Source organism: Rana temporaria, chromosome 6 (genome assembly GCF_905171775.1).
Source record: "Rana temporaria chromosome 6, aRanTem1.1, whole genome shotgun sequence".
Lineage (NCBI taxonomy): Eukaryota > Metazoa > Chordata > Amphibia > Anura > Ranidae > Rana > Rana temporaria.
In genome coordinates this window covers 181,279,716-181,301,593 of record NC_053494.1, presented here as the reverse complement: position 1 = coordinate 181,301,593, position 21,878 = coordinate 181,279,716, and the positions used below count along the sequence as shown (strand labels likewise).

At 43.7% G+C, this 21,878-nt stretch overlaps 1 protein-coding gene and 1 pseudogene across 2 annotated transcripts in view; both read left to right on the top strand.

Moving 5' to 3' along the window:
• The window catches only part of TANC1 (tetratricopeptide repeat, ankyrin repeat and coiled-coil containing 1), a 330,651-nt gene that overhangs the window by 184,410 nt on the left and 124,363 nt on the right, over positions 1–21,878 (top strand). For both annotated transcript variants that reach the window (XM_040357904.1, XM_040357906.1), the window contains 2 exons: positions 8,232–8,362; positions 11,088–11,277. In XM_040357904.1, the coding sequence (XP_040213838.1) occupies positions 8,232–8,362; positions 11,088–11,277 (321 nt within the window). The remainder of the gene's footprint in view (positions 1–8,231; positions 8,363–11,087; positions 11,278–21,878) is intronic.
• Positions 14,507–14,642, top strand: LOC120944515 (annotated as a pseudogene).

Sequence of the window (21,878 nt, the reverse complement as noted above, 5' to 3'; positions counted from 1 at the left end):
AGTGGCGTCTCTCCTAGAGTACACAACCCTGAGAATGACAGCTTCCATCGGAGGCATCGCACACAGGTGTTTGCGCTTTGTCTTATCTACCCTTTAATGCCATGCTGGTCACCTTTGTGTGGCAAAAAACACATGTTGATTTATCAGGAATTTCAGACTTATTCATAGTGTTTAGATTGGCAGGTTAATGGCTAAACTCTCAACATGGCTGCCTGAGGTGTGAGAAACAGGTCCACTTTAAAATAAAGTGATATTCCTTTTTTATGATATATATATATATATATATATGTATGTATGTATGTATGTATGTATGTATGTGTGTGTGTGTGTGTGTGTATATATGTGTGTGTATATATAATATATATATATATATATATATATATATATAATATTATATATATATATATATATATATATATATATATATATATATATATATATATATATATATATATATATATATATATATATTCCTAACTATATACTATATATATATATATATATATATATATATATATATATATATATATAAATTTTTATCTCATATTTATTTATACACGGGTGTACATGCAGTGTATGTGTATATATTATATATATATATATATATAGAGAGAGATTATATACTAATCTCCATCTATATATTAATAAATAAATAATTATATATATATATATATTATATATATATATTTATATATATATATATATATATATATATAAATGTTAGATAGATGTATATCTAGTTGGTTTATTTATAATTTTTTTTGGTGGAGAATGCGGACAAAGATCCTACAAATTTATATATATATATATATATATATATATATATATATATATATATATATATATATATTATATTTATATATGTGTGTGTGTGTGTGTGTATATATATATAGGGCCAGATTCAGGTATTTGCGCTGCGGCGTAACGTATCTCGTTTACGTTACACCGCCGCAAGTTTTCAGCGCAAGTGCTTGATTCACAAAGCACTTGCCTGTAAACTTGCGGCGGTGTAACGTAAATGCGTTCGGCGCAAGCCCGCCTAATTCAAATGGGGCGTGTACCATTTAAATTAGGCGCGTTCCCACGCTGAACGTTCTGCGCATGCTCCATCAGGAAATTTCCCGCCGTGCTTTTACGGCGCCCCGACGTGTTTTTTGAACGGCGACGTGCGTTACGTCCTTTCGTATTCCCGGACGTCTTACGCAAAAAAAAAATACAAAATTTGAAATTCGACACTTTAACGACGGCCATACTTTAACATGGCTGGTCTAAATCGAAGCCATGAAATAGCAGGCGTAAGTTTGCGACGGGAAAAACCGACTAGCGACGACGTAAGAGAATGCGACGAACGCGCGTACCTTTGTGGATCGCCGTAAACGGCTAATTAGCATACCCGACGCGGAAAACGACGCAAACTCCACCCAGCGGTCGCCGAAGAATTGCATCGTAAGATCCGAAGCCGTACGCCTGTCGGATCTTAGCCAAAAGCCGTCGTATCTTTGTTTGTGAATCACAAATAAATATACGACGCGGCAAATTTGAAAGTACGCCGGAGTATCAGCAGATACTCCGGCGTACTTTTTCTGTGAATCTGGCCCATAATGTTTTATGGTTTAGTAAGGTAGTGCAGCAGAAGTGTTGCGCCATAACAGTCAACGCAATAACCCATGGAAACCAGATCTCATTGGTGAAGTCGGCTTAGTTGAGATCTAGCTCCGGTTGATATGAGTTCCTGTACTCGGAAGAGTGCCCCATTGCCTGTCTTCCTGAGCCAGCCAGGAAGGAGTTAAGACGCGATGGCTCACCCTTGCAGCTGGCACAGCATCGTGTCTGCAGGAAACTGCCCTGAAACATGGGAAGGTTTACAAACTCCTCCTTACTGGTGGCTGTGGAATCCAGGAAGGGGTTAAAGCCTCTTCCTGCACTCCAGAGGCCGGTGTCATCAGTACAGAACAGTGACCCCGTGGGAACGTCTTTGGCTTGACAACCTCCCGGTGCAGCAGGGGTTAAACATACATATTCATAGGAGCCGCACAGCAAAGAGAAGTCGAAGTTGCATTGTTTTATAATTGCCGGAAAAAAAATGATCCATGTCAGCGCATTTCACAGCAGTGAGTCTCTGGGAGGATCAGAGTCAGAGAAAGAAATCTAGAATATCTAACAAGCGAACAGAGTCATTATTAGGAAGATCTAAAATCCATCACATGACACCCCACCCCGCTCAGCTTTGAAAAAGGTAATTGCATTGAAGTTTCCACATGGTAACAGGGGGGCAAAAAGGATTGACAGAGGAAATCTTCACTTGTAGCCAATCAGAAGTTCAGTTACAAGTTTATAGTAAAATTACAAGTTTGTTTGCTAAAGTTGGTGAAAGCTGGTTGTTGTTTGGTACTCTTGGATACTGTATGGCAGTTGTTCTGGACATTAGATTTGTGTGATTCATCGGGCTTGGTTCACGGTTTTGCATGTTGGTGCACTGCGGTGACATTCATTCTTAATGGTACCCCAATGCACCTCTGTAGCGAGCATGCGCTGCAGTGCACCACCTTGCTCAGTATTGCACTGTTGTGCTCTGCTACAGAAATGAGTGCATGGCAAGTTATTTGATGTGGTGCGGTAAGCAGCCAAATTGAATAAATAAGCTTCCTTAACCCAACATGGTAACGGGCAGAAAAACGCACATCAATGCGCATGCGTTACTGCAGTGCAACAATGTGAACCTACAGTAGGTGACCGCGATATTGTGTCACTCTTGCTCCCCTTTCTCGGTGAGATTGACCACCTACGAGCCCCGTCGCAGGAGCCAGCGCCGAGCCGGCTCGCCGCGATGGGAAAAAGCCGTCATAGAAGCGACGGGGATTCAACTTGGATTCCCGCCAATTCTAGCCGCGGCGTTTGGTATGAATCATGAGGGGGAACTCCACGCCAAATTTTAAATAAAAAAAACGGCATGGGTTCCCCCCCAGGGGCATACCAGGCCCTTAGGTCTGGTATGGGTTGTAAGGAGAACCCCCCTACGCCGAAAAAATGGCGTGTTGGTTCCCCCCACAATCCATACCAGACCCGTATCCAAGCACGCCGCCCGGCCGGTCAGGAAAGGAGTGGGGCCGAGCGAGCGCCCCCCTCCTGAGCCATACCAGGCCGCATGCCCTCAACATGGGGGGGTTGGGTGCTCTGGAGCAGGGGGCGCCCTGCGGCCCCCCACCCCAAAGTACCCTGTTCCCATGTTGATAAGGACAGGGCCTCTTCCCGACAACCCTGGCCGTTGGTTGTCGGAGTCTGCGGGCGGTGGGCTTATCGGAATCTGGGAGCCCCCTTTAATAAAGGGGGCCACCAGATACCGGCCCCCCACCCTATGTGAATGAATATGGGGTACATCGTACCCCTACCCATTCACCTGGAGGCAAAGTGTCAATAAAATAAACACAAAAAAACAATGGAGGATCCCCCAGGGTGGGGCTTTTTAGGCAACAGTAGTACAAGTAGTCATGGTAGATACAAAATATATAATAGTTTAATAATAACAGGACGGTATCAAACAACGTTCAGTAAACGTATATAGTACAAAGGTTTAAAAACAACACATTAATAGGGTGTATTGGAAAAGAGGTGAAGAGTCCACAATATAAATACTGGGCCCAGTATTTATATTGTGGACTCTTCACCTCTTTTCCAATACACCGTCCTGTTATTATTAAACTATTATATATTTTGTATCTACCATGACTACTTGTACTACTGTTGCCTAAAAAGCCCCACCCTGGGGGATCCTCCATTTTTTTCTGTTCATCAGGGGTGTCGGCAACTATTTGAGACCAAACCATAATAGATGTTCTATTCATACATAAAATAAACACACAACACAGGGTTTTAACATTTATTAGTCAGCTCCGGGGGTCTTCTCCACTCTCCGGGGGGTCTTCTTCCATCTTCACCGCTCTCCGCTGTTGTCTCGGCGCTCCCCGGTTCTTCTCCCGCTCGCTCTCCGGTGCCTTCTTCGGGGCTGGCCGACGCTATCTTCTTTTTAGCTCTATTACTAGCGGCGGCGCAGCCCGCTCTTCTTTGCCGTCTTCTGCCTTCTTCTTTTCTTCTTATGTTGACGCGTCACCTCCTCCCGCTGTAATTCCGGGTGCCTGGCTCGCAACGATTTATATAGGCCTCTTATGACGTCACAGTCCCATCATACTCCGTTACCCACAGAGCATGATGGGACTGCAACGCATACAGCTCTATGTGCCTTTTTCTTTACAGAGTTAAAAAAAAAGTTCAGCGGGTTTACTGCCGTTTCAACTCTCAGCAGTTGCATGAAAGTCATACCTGAATGTAATACAATGCAACTTGTGTGCAACAGTTGTCCATTATCATTGGTCAAAGCCAAAGTCATATCCAAGTTGCACCCATCCAAAGTTGCACTCCAAAGGCGGCGTAACTTTGGAGTCGTACAATTTTTTAATATACAAACTCCTTAATAAAAGACCACCAAGGTTTTTGTCTGAGAGTTCCCCAATATATATTTGTCAGCAGGGCCGTCTGATAATGGATTGTTATTAGACTATTTTACATGTGGATAGTATTTAGCGGAGATCTCCTTTACCTGCCCTATTAGTCGGCCTCTGCATGCCGCCGGCACCTGGCTGGGCAGTTTGCTTTCTCTTTGTTTGCCCCCCCTCCTCGAGTCTCCTGTATAATGGAGGCTGCCGCAGCCAGCTTGTCACTTCACTTTAAGCTGGGCCCAGTAAATATGATATGACGGCTGGGGACTAGCCCGGCCCGTCTCGCTTTCTCTCTAGTCGCTTTGAAGTGCTGGTTTGGAGGGTTAATTAATTTGCCTAGGCAAGCCGGAGTTCACGCCAGCATCTCCAGATCTGACAGGAAGGCGGACGTAATTGGAAGACCACTAATGAATGGGTATGAGGGAGCAGGACGGGACAAGACTGACAAAGAGGCTGGCCCGGTTCCTGGAGGAATGCTCTGCCACAGATTTGGGACTTCTGCCATCATCCTCTGGCTACTGAGGCACTACAGGTCCCAGCATGGGGTGCCAGGGAGCGCAGCGATCTACATTTGTTTAGTAGTTGCTGCTCAAGTGTACTGACTCTGTCAAACAATAGCTAGAAGAGGTTCCATTGTTTTCTTTTCTTCTTTTTTTTTTTTTTTTTTTGCTGAACTCCATTGGGGATTATTTTTTAACTAAATTGGCCATATTAGGACTCATTTCAGATTTAAATATACAACGCATCGGCATTGGTAATGGTGTCTCCATGCCTCCAACTTAGGGTGCACAATTTTCCCTTTAATATATTCAATGTGGCCACGTCCCTTCCTTAGTTCCTGTCAGATCCGCCAGAGACATATTGTGTATAATTATGAAGTAACGCATATTTTCTGCACTCTTGTTGCCAGATATGGAAGTATTATAATTGGTTGAATTTAGACCCCCTTCACACTAGGGCAGTTTTCAGGCATTTTAGCACTAGAAGTGCCTAAAAACTGCCTCTCACTCATTGCAATGAGTGCTTTCACACTGAGGCGTTGTGCCTTGTGGAATGTTAGAAAAAATCCTGCAAGCAGCATCATTGGGGCGGGTTGGGAGCACTATAAATAGCTCTCCCAAAATGCCCCTGCCCGTTAAAATGAAGGGGCAAAGCGCCTTGAAAGTCTTTCAAAATGGGTATTTTTTTCCCTTTTTTTTTTAAATATATTTTTTTTAAGGTCACGTTGTTACATGACCTTAGACTGCCCCGCTAGCGCCTGAATAGTAAAAACGCTGTTAAAGCACCGCAAAACGACCAGCCCTTTAGCGCTGTTTGTTGGCACTTCAGTGCGAAAGGGACCTTATTGATTTCAGGAGCCTCTCAGTTTAGGCTCCATTCACACTTGTACAACTCCAAAGTTGCGCCGACTTTGGAGTGCAAATTTAACGCAACTTTGGATGGGTGCTACTTGGATACGACTTTGGCTTTAACTAATGATTATGGACAATTGTTGCACACAAGTTGCATTATATAACATCCAGGTATAACTTTCATGCAACTTCTGAGGGTTAACATTTAAAGTCTATGGCCTTCAAGTTGCATGAAAGTCGGACCAAAGTAGTGCATTAATTACTTTTAAAGTCGCTGCAACTTTAAGTTGCACATATATGAATGGTTATTATTGGAAAATATGGGGAGCGACTTGTCATGCAACTTTGATGTCCAAAGTTGCATGACAAGTCGCACAAGTGTGAATGGACTCTTAAGCACATTTAGATTTTCCCTCAATTTGTTCAGCTCTTTGGGTGCCAGTTGTCCTTTTTCAGGACTCCGGTCTAGTTTTTAAAGGGACAGTTTGGCAAAATGAATATTTTTAGTTTTTTTTTGTACAAAATTCTTTATTAAAAAAAAACAGTATGGCACATACAGAGGTTGGTGCTCGCGTATACAAATGATGCTCCTATCAAAGTTATGATAGAGCAGACCCATGCAGGGGTTGTATAAGTCTTATAGGTACACAGGTCTAATGTTTTAGTTTTTAATAGGTGTCGGAGGGACATCTATTTGTTAGATTTCCTGGCTTTATTGGGGAGATCTGTATTTGGCCTCGTTCACAAGGGGTGTATCAATATGTATCCCATGCAAAGGCTGTGTTTACCTGCACAGGGGTTCCAAACAGATAATCCCATTATTGACAATTGGGATGCAGTGGCTGGACAGACAAGTTCAGTGCTTCCAATATGACATTCACGCAGGTATTGGTGCATGCCCCTGAACTCACACTGTTTGCGATTGGGTCCGTGCACCCGCATTAATGTCATGCTGGGAGCTGCAGCCGTGTCATGCAGCCACTGCGTCCCAATTGACATCAATGGCACTGGCTGCATGGAACACTTTTGCATCCTCATGCGAGTAAACGGCCCACACACTGGTAGGTAGATTCAGAGAGATTGGCCTAAAATTAGGAAGGCCTAGCCTACTATTTTTAGGCTACACCGCCTTAAATTGTTTAGGTTAAAAGTGATTCTCAAACCACTTACCTTCAAATTTTAGGCGGCGTAGCCTAAAACGAGCGGGCGTAAGCGCGCCTAATTCAAATGACTGGGAGGGGGTGTGTATTATTGAAATGAGGCTTGACCTCAAGTTTTTTGACGTTATTTACACTGCGCATGCGCCGGGCGACTACATTTCCCAGTACGCATTGTGGCCAAGTAGGCCGTACGGGCCTATTGATTTCGACGCGTACGTAAACCACGTAAATCCCGATTAGCGGACGACTTGCGCAAACGACGTAAAAAATTCGAACCTCGCGGCGGGAACGGCGGCCATACTTAACATTGTTATTCCACCTCATAGGTGGAATAACTTTAGGCGGCCTATCGCGTACGGAAACGACGTAACTCGACGGTGTAGGCCTGGCGTACGCTCGTAAATCATCGGGAATTGCCGTAGCCCCTCATTTACATAATCTAGGCCGGCCGCAATGGCAGCGCCATCTAGCGGGCAAAAGAAACATTGCAGCCTAAGATAGAATGGCGCAAGCCAGCCTATCTTAGGTATGTTTAAGTGTATCTCTGTTTGAGAATACACTTAAACATAGGCCGGCTTAGATTCAGAGTTAGGTCGGCTTATCTGTAGATAAGCCGGCCTAACTCTTTCTGAATCTACCTATGGGTACGCATTGATAGGACCCATGTGAACAAGGCCTTTGAGTTTCTGCGCCTTCACATCTGCTGTGACCATTATTAGGGGCTCCCGATTTCCCTGTTGTATTAGTTATGTATTTTAGGTCGCAATGAATGTAAAGGAAGAGCTAGAACACCCAAAGGTGAGCTCTCCTAGGTAGAGTTGAGCGGATGGATGAACTATGCAAAAGAAATCTCGCAGATTGGGGTATTTAAGACCGAGAAGCCAGGGACTAACTCGGCCCACCAGTTACATCTATACTAAAACCCTACTATTGGGTGGCCTGACCCTTTAAAGCTGAGCTCCCATATTACATCTAATATTGCTGATAGATTGACCATACTGTCCATTAGAAGCCATGGAAACATTATTCCCTATCAGTTTGAAGCAAAAAATCAATGTGCCTTCTAATGACAACCTCAGCAATCCAGATATGTTCCTCTGAGCTGTGAGTCTGTTACAGATATTTGATTTCTACTTTGTGTCCACTCTGAGTAAACTGTAATGGAGCTCTTTAGTCTTCTGGAGAAGAAATCCTCTGATGTCTTCCGTTTCACCCTCTCCATGTAGAATCTGCACTTGATAAGACCTCGGGTTGTTCCCCGGCTGCTCAGGAGCTGATGACGAGGCTGGGATTCTTGCTCGGTGAAGGCATTCCGAATACTGCGCGAGTTTCTATGGATGAGAAGAATGAAACTATGGTAAGTGTGCGCCACTGGGCAGGCTTTGTTATTATTAGAGTTATGGCCTCTTCCCCATCTCCTGTCCTTTATTTGGACTAGCAGTAACCCTTGGGGTGTATCATCTTCCCCCATTCTGATCATTGCTTTCATGTATTTGCTAGCCAAGGAGGCACTAACTGCAAGCCTGATTTCAAATTTCATCTGACATTACATGTAGAAGTTTTACAAAATTGCACATCCTTACTGGAAAATTATTTCATTACTTTGAAGTGGTTTCAGGGGTGATCCAAAGGGCTTTTATATCTATCTATCTATCTATCTATCTATCTATCTATCTATCTATCTATCTATCTATCTATCTATCTATCTATCTATCTATCTATCTATCTATCTATCTATCTATCTATCTATCTATCTATCCATATATATCTATATCTAGATATAATGTCTGAATTTGTTTAAAGAAAAGCTCCAAGCAAATGTGGTGTTGATTTGATTTTTTTTTTTTTTTTTACCTATTTGCCATATGGTCCTTCTTTGCAATAATTTCTCATTACCTTGTGCCCATTTGCTGGAATGTCAACCCTAACGTGCCATAAGAGTGTTTGCTAAACAGAGAGAGAACCCGGACAATAGCCGCTGCTGTTTTTCCAGTGTGAAAGCCCCGAGGACTTTCACACTGGAGCGGAGCCCTAGCAGGACGGTAAAACAAGTCCTGCTAGCAGCATCTTTGGAGCGGTGAAGGAACGCTGTGTATACCGTTCCTGCCCATTGAAATCAATGGGCACTGTGGCTATACCGCCAGCAAAGCACCTCTGAAGAGGCGCTTTGCGGGGGTTTTAACCCTTTCGTGGGGTAAAAGTACCCGCTAGCAGCCGAATAGCGCTGCGAAATTGGCGGTAAAGAGCCGCTAAAAATACCGCTGCCCCCGCCCCAGTGGGAAAGGGGCCTTAGGCCAGCCATACATGGTTCTGAATCTCGGCCAGTTCAGCAGGAATCAGATGGCATGCAAACCGTGTATGGGCAGGCTGAATGTACCAAGTTGATCGCCAGCAGTAATCACATGTAAAAAAATCTGACATGCTGGTTGTACCCAAGTCAATTGATGGATCAACTTGGGTAAATCAGTCTGCCTATAGAGATGGATCATATCTCGGCTGGTCCCTGCTGAACCCGCTGAATTTCAATCCATGTATAACCAGCTTTATAGGCAAGATGTTCAACTAGCATAGAGTTTGATGTGTTTTCCCCCATAGCTGTCAGATGTTTAATTTTTATTCAAAGTGTGTCAGACAAACAACCCAGCAGGCTAATTGGTGACTGCTGTCTCCGGATCTAGTCATCCTGACTTGGGATCAAACATGGCTGCTTGTCTTTTCACAAGCTGTGAGAACCTGTCATCAGCTAATTAGCGGGTGGCTTGCTGCTTCCTTGTGAGAAGAGGAGTGTAAATAAAGCTGTAATAGGACAGAATGAGGATATTGGTAAATACAGATAAGAGAATCCAGGTACAAGGCAGGCTGAACTATGGAGTGTTGAAATGCTGTGTTTGTTTTAGATTGTCAGGCACTCTCTGAAGGTGTGCTCTCCAGAAGCAGGAAACGTCTGTTCTGCTCACTTGACCCGTCCTTCTCTGTAGAACAGGTTCAGCCCGCGTGTTCTGCAGTGTAAAATTTAAAGGTGCCCATGGGAAAAAAGTTATCACAAAAATACTAAACACATTGGGCCAGATCCACAAAGAACTGACGGCGGCGTATCTATTGATACGCCGCGTAAGTTCTACGATGCGCCGTCGTATCTTTGTTTTGTATCCACAAAACAAGATGCGACTGAATGTGGGCTAGATCCGACTGACGTACGTCTTAGTACGCCGTCGGATCTTAGGTGCATATTTACGCTGGCCGCTAGGTGGTGCTTCTGTTGATTTCCGCGTAGAGTATGCAAATTAGCTAGATACGCCGATTCTCAAACGTACGTCCGCCCGGCGCATTTTTTTACGTTGTTTACGTAAGGCTTTTCTCGGTGTAACGTTACCCCTGCCTCTATGAGGTGTACGCAATGTTAGGTATGGACGTCGGGACAGTGTCGAATTTTCCGTCGTTTGCGTAAATCGTTCGCGAATAGGGCTTTGCGTAAGTTACGCTCACGTCGAAAGCATGGACTATTTGCGACGTGATTTCGCGCATGCGCACTGGGATACGGCCACGGACGGCGCATGCGCCATTCGTAAAAAGCGTCAATTACGTGGGGTCATACCAGATTACCATACAACACGCCCACTCCAAGCCTACTTTGAATTACGCGGGCTTTTTTAATCAGGAAACGCCTTGCATTCATTGAGGAAATGCAAGGCAATTTTGTGAATGGTGTCTGTGCCAAGTGAAGGACCCCTTGTGCAATAGGACAGTTGCTTGGCATGAGACCAGGAGGACAGTGGCATTCACTGTGACTGCCACAGCGATTTTCTGCTGCCACAGGGGTCCCTCTGGAATGGGGTAGGCATATTGACAGTGGTCCAAGCTGGACCAATCTAACTATGCAAAAAATCCACACCTTGGATTCAGCTTTAAAGCTGCTGTAACCCTTAAATGTCTGACCCTTGAAGCATGTTGCTGTGCAGAGCGAAGGGTTACAAATGCAAATTTTGTATATCAATGTATAACAAAGAGAGAGTGTCTCTGTTGGATGCATCTTTCTTAGCAGGGCTTGTGTGCCATGGTAATTAATGGATGATTTTCTGCAGTGTACAGTGACAAGTCACGGGATAAGTCCCTGCTCAACGCTGACAAACAGCACAGCTTCTCCAAGCACTGCCAGTCCTTGCTCCACGCTAAACAGCTGCATCAGCAAAACAGCCGCGAACAGAGCCAGTCCCAGCGGAACCATCAGCAGCCCCAGCTCCACCCTGGAAAGTAAAGACAGCGGCATAATCGGTAAGTGACCAAGCTGTCCTTGGTAACGTCATTAGCTTGTGGTTAATTGAGATGTATGGGACACCACGTGGGGAATTACGATTGTGTTTTCTAATGTTCTGAACAAAAGCTTTGATTGTTTTACTTGTTACTCATTTTATGATGCTCTTGATATAGTTTGTATTGATTATATGCTGTGGGGCCAACAATATATGTCAATGTCATGTGATGATGGGGGTCAAAGGGCTCCAGTGTAATTGCTATTTGCCGTTTTTCTTAGTTCTGTGCTCATCATATACTTAGTACAGTAAATGGCTTTCTTGCAAATTGTTATTTTTATCTTTGTCCAATGTTTGAGTGTGTAGTAAACCGAAAATGCATTTTATATAAAGTGGGACTATTTGTTATTTCCACTTTTGCAGTCACACTTGAGAAAACTTGTCTACTAAGTTTATATACCGTATTTATCGGGGTATAGCGCGCTCCCGCGTATAGCGCGCACCCCTAAAGTTGCCCGAATTCCTGTGGAAAAAATATGTTTTGTACTTACAGTTTTGGTGTCTTGCGCGGCGTCCATCGGCGGCCTCGTCGGGTCCGGCTTCGGGTGTCCTCTTCGTCGGGTCCGGCGTCTTTCTGCGGCGTCCTCCCTGCTCGTTTCCCGCGCCGAGTTTGAATACTGCGCCAACATATACCGAGCGCAGTACACTCGTGTATCGTCGGGCAGGCTCGACAACTCTCGCGCTGACGTCCTGTACGCTCAGGACGTCAGTGCGCGAGGCGCCGACACTGCCCGAAAATACACGAGTGTACTGCGCTCGGTATATGCCGGCGCAGTATTCAAACTCGTGGTGGGAAAGCGGGTATCGGCGTATACCGCCCACCCATGATTTTGGTGCGCGGTATACGCCGATAAATACGGTAGTTGTGGAAAACTAGTGCTGGTCCTGTAAGGTTATCTCATTGATAGTGTTATCTTAAACTATTGATGTTCATGTATATTATCTGGTTCCCAGGCAGGCGCCTTCTACACCCCAGAGGAATTTCTGCAGTCTCCTTGGCTTATAATGTAACAATAATGAAAATTTAAAGTGGATGTCACAATGTAGAGAATAATATTTCCTATCATCTGCGCCCAGTCTTGCCACACAGAGTTAATCCGGCTCTGAGCAATCCTCTTTTTATTGTTCAGGGAAATACAACAGACTTCCAGCTAAAAACCAAAGCCCTTGCTTGAGTGACAGGTTATTTACATATCTTGTGCACTGCTTGCAGACATACACAGCTTCTGTAAAAAGTGCTTAATTCACATCCCCCTCCCCTCTTCCCTCCAGCTCTATGTATATTCTGATGGCTGTTGCATTTTCTCATGGCACTGAACTGTGACTCACCCCATATTTTAAAAACATTTAATCAAAACACAGGGGAGGGGATGTGAATTGTGCACTTTTTTTCAGAAGCAAGGACTTTGGTTTTTATCTGGAAGTCTGTTGTATTTCACTGAACAATAAAAGATGATTGCTCAGAGCTGGATTAACTCTGCGTGGCAAGACTGGGCACAGATGATAGGAAATCTTATACTCTACATTGTGACATAAAAAACAAAAAAATGTTTTTTGGGGTTTACATCCACTTTAAGCATCAGACCACTGCTTAGAGGTCCAAATACAATTTTATTCTAATAAAAGTTTGGGGGATCGTTCAAAGAGTAGCCAACACGTTTCTGGGGTCCAAAAACTGCTCCTTTATCAGGGCTTGATTGAACACAATATAAATAAACTAGAACTGAGCTGTTACTTTTTTTATTTTAACAGTAGAAGAGCTGTTACTTTAATAGTATTTCTTCCAGTGTGATTACAAGCACAGGCCTTGTCAGCAGCTGGTTGGACTGCCAAACCATTTGATGACGAGGTCTATGTTTGTAGTCACACTGGAAGAAATTAACATTAACACTTGCTTACTGGGCACATAGTCACCCTTCCTGCCCAGACCAATTTTCAGCGCTATCACTTTTTGAATGACAATTGCGCGCGCGGTCATGCAACACTGTACACATGTGACGAAATTTGTATATATTTTTTTACACAAATGGAGCTTTGCTTTGGTGGTTGCTAAACAAAAAAAAGACTGAAGATTTTGAAAGAAAAACTGGTTTCATAGTTTGTTATAACATTTTGAAAACAGGTAATTTTTCTCCTTCATTGATGTGCGCTGATGAGGCAGCACTGATGGGCACTGTTAGGTGGCACTGATGAGGCAGCACTCTGTGGGCGCTGATCAGCAGGCATTAATGAGGCTGCACTGATTATAGGCACTGATGAGGCTGCACTGGTTGTTGGCACTGAAGGGCACTAATTGGCACAGAAGGGCACTGATAGGTGACACTGGTTAGCAGCACTTGTGTTTACTGAGTGGGGCTGGTGTCCCTCTTACAGAAGCCAGTAATCGGCTTTATTTTTTAAAAAGCTGATTGCTGGCTTTTGTTTACATCATGGGATCAGCTGTCATTGGCTGACAGCTGATCAAGTGGTAAAGGACCAGGATCTGTGATTTGTCAAGTCCCGTGGACTCTGTGCTCACAGAGCACGCCACGAGCACAGGAGAACGTACATGGACTCCTTCCTGGCAATCTAAGCCCACGCTGTAGCCGTCTTTCGGCTATAGCGTGGGCGCAAAGTGGTTAAAGGTTACGCTAACTTCTAGTTCATTCACATTGTGTTTAATCAAGCCGTGATGAAGAGGGCATTTTTTGAACCCCTGAAATGCGTTTGCTACTCTTTGGACTGTCCTGCCTTTTTTTGGAAATAAGTTGTATCTGGAGCACCTAGCCGTGGTGTAGAGCTTCAATTTTCATTTGTGTTGTATTACAGAGTTTAGATGTCAACTCCCATACAGAATTAATGTATGCATCAGCAAAGAAAGTATGATGTCTGAAACTTTAAAGTGATTGTAAACGATAACCTTGTAAAACAACCCATTCCGTTTAAAATAGAAATGAAAGGCAAAAATTTTTTGTATAGCTATATAAAAACACAAATACCCTTTTCCCCCTTTTTTTTTTATAAGTGAGCACACTGAGCTTCCCATTGAATGGCTGTGCAGGGGGGGCATGTCAGGACAGGTCTGATCATTGAACGAAAGCATAGCTAGAGAACTGACCATGGTGTGTGTGTGTGTGTGTGTGTGTGTGTGTATATATATATATATATATATATATATATATATATATATATATATATATATACACACGTGTATCGCTTCTCGGCCTTTTGGCTAAGATCAAGTGTAGTATCTGTTCTTATCAGTTGCCAGTAGGTGGTGCTATGCTAACCGTCCCTAGTACACAGCGAGGTGGAAAGGGATGGTGGTTGGCAGATGCTAAACCTGCTGGCGTGGAGGTGGAAGCCTTCTGATTTGGACGGAGAAACATAAGGTCGAAGCTGAGGGACCGGGCCCCTGGCCTTTGGCCTGGATTTTGTGGTGCCTGCCCGGTCAGTTGTTCGGGAGAGAACACTAGCTCCTCCTTTCCCTTGGGGGGGAGCGGTAAGTATTTCCCGAACGTGATTAGGTGGGAGTGATGGGAGTAGCCTATTGGCGTGGGCTCTCCCCAATCTCTTAGAGCTCCTACCTTCCTGGCTAGGATGGGTGCTGCTGGTCCAGGCTGTGAGCCAGGGTCTGTTGGAAAGCCTGTGGAGATAGTGCCCCTGGAGTGGCAGTCCAGGGGTGCCATACCTTGCGCAAGTGTTTGAGATGACACTTACAAGTGTGGCACCTTGGTCACATCTCCACATACACTTTTTTACCACCTGCCTCTAGGGTCGGGCCTTTTGGCTGGGACCAGTGGAATTTTTGTTTTCTGGCCGGAGGGCCGGCCATCGTATTGCACGATGGTCACTTTCTACTCACATCTCCCACCTTCCTTCTCCCCCAATTTCTTTTTTGTTTTCCCCTTGTGTTATCACTTTGTGTTTTTTTGTTTGGTGCACGTTTTGTACATCTTGTGTGTGATTAGTAGGGTGCCGGTCCTCGGGCCAGCCCTGAACGTCTTGGGAGTGGGTGGATATGGCCTTCTGGCTTAGTTTGCCTGCTTTTATGGGGTCTCCCTTCAGGGGAGACCCACCTGGGAGGGTTCCGTTTCGGCAGACCCTCCAAGGAAGTTGGGTCCATGTCTGCTTCGGCTGCATGGACCATTTGATTACCTTAGTTCCTGTCTGGAGCCTAACGCCCCAGGGCATCAGGGTCAGGTCCTTCGTGAGGAGGACCGTTTGACGCAGCACCCGTTCCACGTTTTTGTGATTACACTCTTTATGTGTGTGCACATTTTTTCTGCATCGTGTGGAGTTTTTGGGTTGTGTTTTGCACGCCACGGGCTTTTCAATAGAAAAAAATGGTTTGAGTTCCTGCTTGATGTGGTTGGGTTTTAATGGCAAAGCAGGGGACTGGCAGGCACACCAGGGATTTCACACAAAGGAATACAAAACAAACAGGATACCTTCTCCTACAAGTACATGGTACAATAGGCACACTTTAGGAATATTAAGTGTTGGGGTAACAAACACTTTAAGTGAATTGCTTTTTCTCAAGAAAAGTGGCATTATGTTTTACGTTTTTGGTCTACTCCAGAGATTTTTTAGTTATGCATGGGCACAAGTAGGTTTGAGTTATCAATGGGCTTATTTCAATGCAGGCTCCATTACCAAAGTCTACAAGCTTGTCGTTCTGACTTTGCCCTCTCTTAAAGGGGTTGTAAAGGTACATGTTTTTTCACCTTAATGCATTCTAATTCTTAAAGCGGTGGTTCACCCTTAGAGGGCACTTTTTAGCCTTAGATTCCTGCTCGTTTTGTCTAGGGGAATCGGCTATTTGTTTTAAAATATGAGCAGTACTTGCCCATTTACGAGATGCATCCTCTCCGTCGCTTCCGGGTATGGGCTGCGGGAATGGGCGTTCCTTCTTGATTGACAGTCTTCCGAGAGGCTTCCGACGGTCGCATCCATCGCGTCACGATTTTCCGAAAGAAGCCGAACGTCGGTGCGCAGGCGCAGTATAGAGCCGCACCGACGTTCGGCTTCTTTCGGCTACGAGTGACGCGATGGATGCGACCGTCGGAAGCCTCTCGGAAGACTGTCAATCAAGAAGGAACGCCCGCTCCCGAAGACCCATACCCGGAAGCGACGGAAGAAGATGCATCTCGAAAACGGGAAAGTACGGATCATATTTTAATACAAATAGCCAATTCCCCTAGACCGAACGAGCAGGAATCTAAGGGGAAAAGGGGAAAATTTTTATAAATGGGTGAACTCCCGCTTTAATGCTCGCGCTGCTGTCAATCACATCCAATGACGCAGCGTGCCAGGGGCGGGGCTGAGTAATACAGTGAGCGGCTATAGCCTCCGGCTGTATCACGGGAGCGCCCGCAAGAACTAACCACCATACGAGAGAGCTTGCATGAAGGTGGATAGTTCTTGTGGGGAGGAGCCGACACAACCACCGAGGGACCCCAGAAGACCAGGTTCAGGCCCACTGTGTAAAACGAGCTGCACAGTGGAGGTAAGTATAACATATTTATTATAAAAATTAAAAATAAAATTGCCTTTAGTGTCCCTTTAAGCCCCGTACACATGGACCGAATATCGCCTGAAATCAGATACCGGCTGACCTTCAGCCCATGTGTACAGGTCTTTGTTTGACAGAAGCCAATCTTACAACCGGCTTCTGTGGAACTAGCATGCTGGAAAACCAGCAGCTAATCGGCGCTCTCAGCCAATGTCTGCGAGATCTGATCGCCAGTCCCCCTGTCAGAACACATAAGCACAGCATGGAGATCACTGTACGAACATCGCATAGTTAGTACATAGATTTCCTTGTGAGCTGTATAAACTTACCATATGTACCATGCTTTACTCTGGGGGCTCACTTTTCCCTCTGCATTCTCCATAATGCAAGATTGATGACCGATTCCGGAAGGTGGGTGGAGTTGGGAACTTAGTTTTGATTTGTCTTCAGTTCCCAAGAGTTAAGAGACCAACAAGTGATTTGAATTTACTATCTGCAAAAAATAAAGAAAATATTTTCCCAGCGGTGGCCTAAAGAGTTAATTGATGGCCCTCCTTCTGCTGGCTCGGACATAATGCTCATCTTACAGTTCGGTCCCTAATCCAAATGCGGCTAGACTGCTGCAAGCTTAGTATAATGGACCCGTAGACCGGCTTTATACCTTAACAGGGAGCTAAAGAAGATGGAAGTCTGAGCTAAAGCCAAAAAACTAAGCCTTTCCTGGAGGAGTGCCACTCTTCCCTCTATAGACAGCTTCAATCCAGCATTAATGGATTTCTTTACTGCTTAGAAAAAACTCGAGTACACAAGTTCTCAGTGCAGGTATTCCTTCGTTATGAGGGGACCTCCAAGAAATAATGCCAAGTCTGCATATAAACACGAAAGCCTGTTTCACACGGGCTTCAGCTTGTATAAGAGCAGTGTGAACAGTAAGCTATGACAAAGCATTTGCAGAGCTTTCAGCAAGCTCTGTTGAAGTGATTAAAGTACCATTCAACTCCAGTTTGTAAATGTTGAACAGAGATCCTAATGGGAGAGCCGATTGCCACTTTAGGCAAGCTACTAGCGGGGTTCAGTAGGTTTTCAACAAGTGTGAGGAAGTGCTGAAGTCTGCTAGCAGCTTGTTTAATGTGTCAATCAGCACGCCCATTAGGATCTGTGTTCAGTATTTATAAACTGGAATTGAGCGGTACTTTAAAGCTTCAAGAAAGCTTATTGAAATCTCTGTAAATGCTTTTTCAAAGCTTTCTGTTCACGCTCTTATACAAACTGAAGCCTGTGTTATATGATTGTAAAGTTTTGTTTAAAAAAAAAAAAAAAGATTTTGCTTTTAAGCGTCCTTATTTCTTCTGAGAAATCCTCACTTCCTGTTCTTCTGTGTGGTCAGTTTTTAATAGTAAAGCAGAGGAGGATCACCAGGGATTTCGCACAAAGGAAGCGATACAAAGAGAACAGAATACTTTCTCATACAAGTGCACTTTACAGCAGACACATATCAGGAATACGAAGTGTTAGGGTAACAAACACTACGTTTTTTTTGGCAGGGGGAAAGTAACATTCCCCAATACCCTTGGAATGATCTTCCCCAGAAGAAAAAGTGGCCTAAAACAATAGCCTACAATGTTCAACCAGAAGAGAAAGGGTTCTAAAACAATAGCCCAACAACCTTCGACCCAAAATAGCTCAAAACAGTAGCTTGGAATTTGACCAAAAATAGCCTAAAACAATAGTCTATCATCATTCAACCAAAGATAGCCTAGGAACATTCCACCAGACGAGACAATGACGAGCATTTGATTTCACCCCATTCACACAACGGCCACAGCTTTAACATTGTCTGAGAAATCCCTAAAGAGCACAAAACGAATGTATTTGCAGTTTTTCTGGACATAAATCTATGCAATTATTATTATTATTATTTTTTATATATATATATATATATATATATATATGTGTGTGTGTGTGTGTGTGTGTGTGTGTGTGTGTGTGTGTGTGTGTGTGTGTGTGTGTATATATATATATATATATATATATATATATATATATATATATATATATATATATATATATATATATATAGACCTCTGCCAGATATCACTTGGCCTTATTATTAAAGACGATTTGCCTTCAATATTACAACAATTCTTGAATTAGCCAAACTGTCAATCTTCCACTTCTTATTCTGCAACGACAAGGGGGTCTAAAAAAATTAAAGTACACTCAACTTTGTTTTATTCAACTGTTAAATACTACGATGGTGATTTGCCACAGATGTGCACTTGTAAATTGGACAGATTGGTACATTCAGCAATTGTGACTCCATGACCGGGCACCAATATAAGTTATACAATGCCTGCACACAGTGGAGTCGATGTGCTCATTATACAGTCAGATGTTCATCACGCCTTTCCTATATGGTATATTTTTATCATATGACCGAATTTGACAGATCTAGGGAACCAGGCCTTGTTGTTTTCAGCTTGCAGTGCAGACATTTTCTTCCATTGTGCACCAATTGTATGCAGGTCATAACACATCAATTGCATAATCAATTGCTGATAGATTTAGACACATTTGCACTGAACATTTAACATTTAAAATGTTATACACAGATGACTAATTTTCAGACAAATTTTAACACCTTGTTGACACCAACAAAAAAAGCCCAATTTCATGAACTTGAAAAGTGCCTTACACTGATCGACAATTGGATGACTGAAAGCTCCCTCAAACTCAACGGATCCAAAACAGAACTACTCACCCTTCACGCAAATAGGAAATCCATTTCTAGGAGCACATGGACACCACCCACCATCCTCGGACAAACCATCCTGCCAAGCAAGAAAGTCAAAAGTCTCATCTTTGACTCAGACATGACGATGGATGCACAAAAAGGATCAGTCGTCAGCAGTTCTCATCATCTGCTCCGCATGCTACATAGACTCATCCTCTTCATCCCGGAAGAGGACACAGCAGTAGTGGTTGGAACTATCATCAACTCACGACTAGACTATGCAAATTCCCTCTATTTAAGACTACCGAAATACCAGATTTCACGTAACAGACTGGTAACAGGTAAAAAGCCGTGGGAATCAGTCTCCCGGTCTTGAGGTCCCTCCACTGGCTGCCCGTACAGGACCGGGTGACATTCAAGACACTCTGCCTCACCCACAAATGTGTACAGGGGAACGCTCCCCAATACTTAAGCGAGAAAATAAAACCCTACCTCACCAAGCGCGTGCTCCAGTCAACCAACCAAAACCTTCTCCAAATTCCTAAATCCCGCTACAATTCGAAGGGCGAACGTAGATTTTCGGTCCAAGGACTACGGCTCTGGAATGCTCTACCCACTACCACCTGCTTGGAGTTAAACCATCTTGGCCTTTAGGAAAAAACTAAAGACCCACCTCCTCTGAAAGACCGGTACGACTCTGGATGCTAAACGCCTTGAGGCGATTAAGTTTGCATTTGTTGCGCTATACAAGTTACTCACACCTCCTTTGGGGTTAAAAGAGCCCTGCTCCTGCTCGCACAGCGCCGGTAAAGCCACTTTACCGCTAGCACTCGGACGGTCTGAGTGTAAAAGGGGTCTAATGGCTGTGTGTTGAGTTATTTTGAGGGGACAGCAAATTGACACTGTTATACAAGCTGTACACTCACTACTTTACATGGTAGCAAAGTGTAATTTCTTCAGCGTTGTCACATAAAAAGATATAATAAAATATTTACAAAAATGTGAGGGGTGTACTCACTTTTGTGAGAGACTGTATGTATTTTATGTGTGTGTTTAGCTGTTTGCCTGAAGTGCATACTGGTCTGAATAAGACTTTGAGGACATTTAATTAAGATAAAAGGCGTCTGGTAATATTGCGCCGAGGCCAGTTGGCCTTTAGTTACATATAAGTGTCTATTTTATCCCAGGATCAGAGCTGTATATGGAATGTGCTATGTCACTGTAGTATGTGTGTGAATTGTGTACATATACAATTACAAGGGTGTCTCGGTGGTAAACCATGCAATCTTAAACAGTTAATTGATCAGAGAGTTCCAAGTTTCTGTTTAATTTCTGAGCCAATTATCACCTTGCTGCCTCTTTTACACATATCTTTAATTATCACTTCTAGTGTACTTATTAAAAAAGTTTCCGAAGACAAATCTCTGCGCTGGGGACCTCTGGGAGCATGGCTCAACACATTCCTTTAATTACATTTATGGCATCAGAAACAAAGACATTTTCTTTCCTTCTTGACATTGGCTTATGGCGCAGAACATTTAAAGTGGCTGAACCATGTGTCAGTGCATGTTTGATTACTGCTGTGAGGCTATAGTACTTTAAGCTAGTTGCCCGTTTAAGAACAAAGTAGTATTGTAAACCTATATGGAGATGAAAACCGGGGTTGGGGGGTTAGCCTATCTGCTGGTTAAATCGGTTTTCTGATTTTGAAACGGAGCACCGAGGATTATCTTTCCAGACTGACTAAGTTGAAGATTATGTTTTGGGATTTGTAGCTTGCAAGCAATAATTTTATGAACATGGAGTTAAAACCGCTGTGCTTACAATGTAGAAAGCATGAGGAGTTGCAGACGCAATGCGATTTTTTTTTTTATTATGTTCCTGGGCAATGCAACAGCATAACTTGCATTTTTAAGCAAATGCTTGTTTTGCAATCTTAAAAAATTGTTAATGTTTTATGTCGAATTACAAAGGTTTAAGGCAATCATAAACCTAAATAACGAGCTCATAACTTTGGAAGGTTTTGCAATGTCTGGAATTTCCCATCAAAGTACAACGAGGTTCTTCAGGTGGTCTTACACATAACACTTTGTATAGCACATAGAACTGCCAGCCCAAGCTGAAATAACAACTAGGGGGAGCTGTCATTTTGTACTTGTTTATGAAGACGCATGTTCCAGGACGGTCATTCTTGACTTGGTTTTGAAGACGCATATTTCAGGACTGTCGTTCTTGCTTGGTCACTGGCCTAGAACAAGCATGTAGATATCCGGAAAATAAAAGTGCAGTGCTATAACGCAACAAATCACTAAATAGGTGCAAAACCATGTGCATA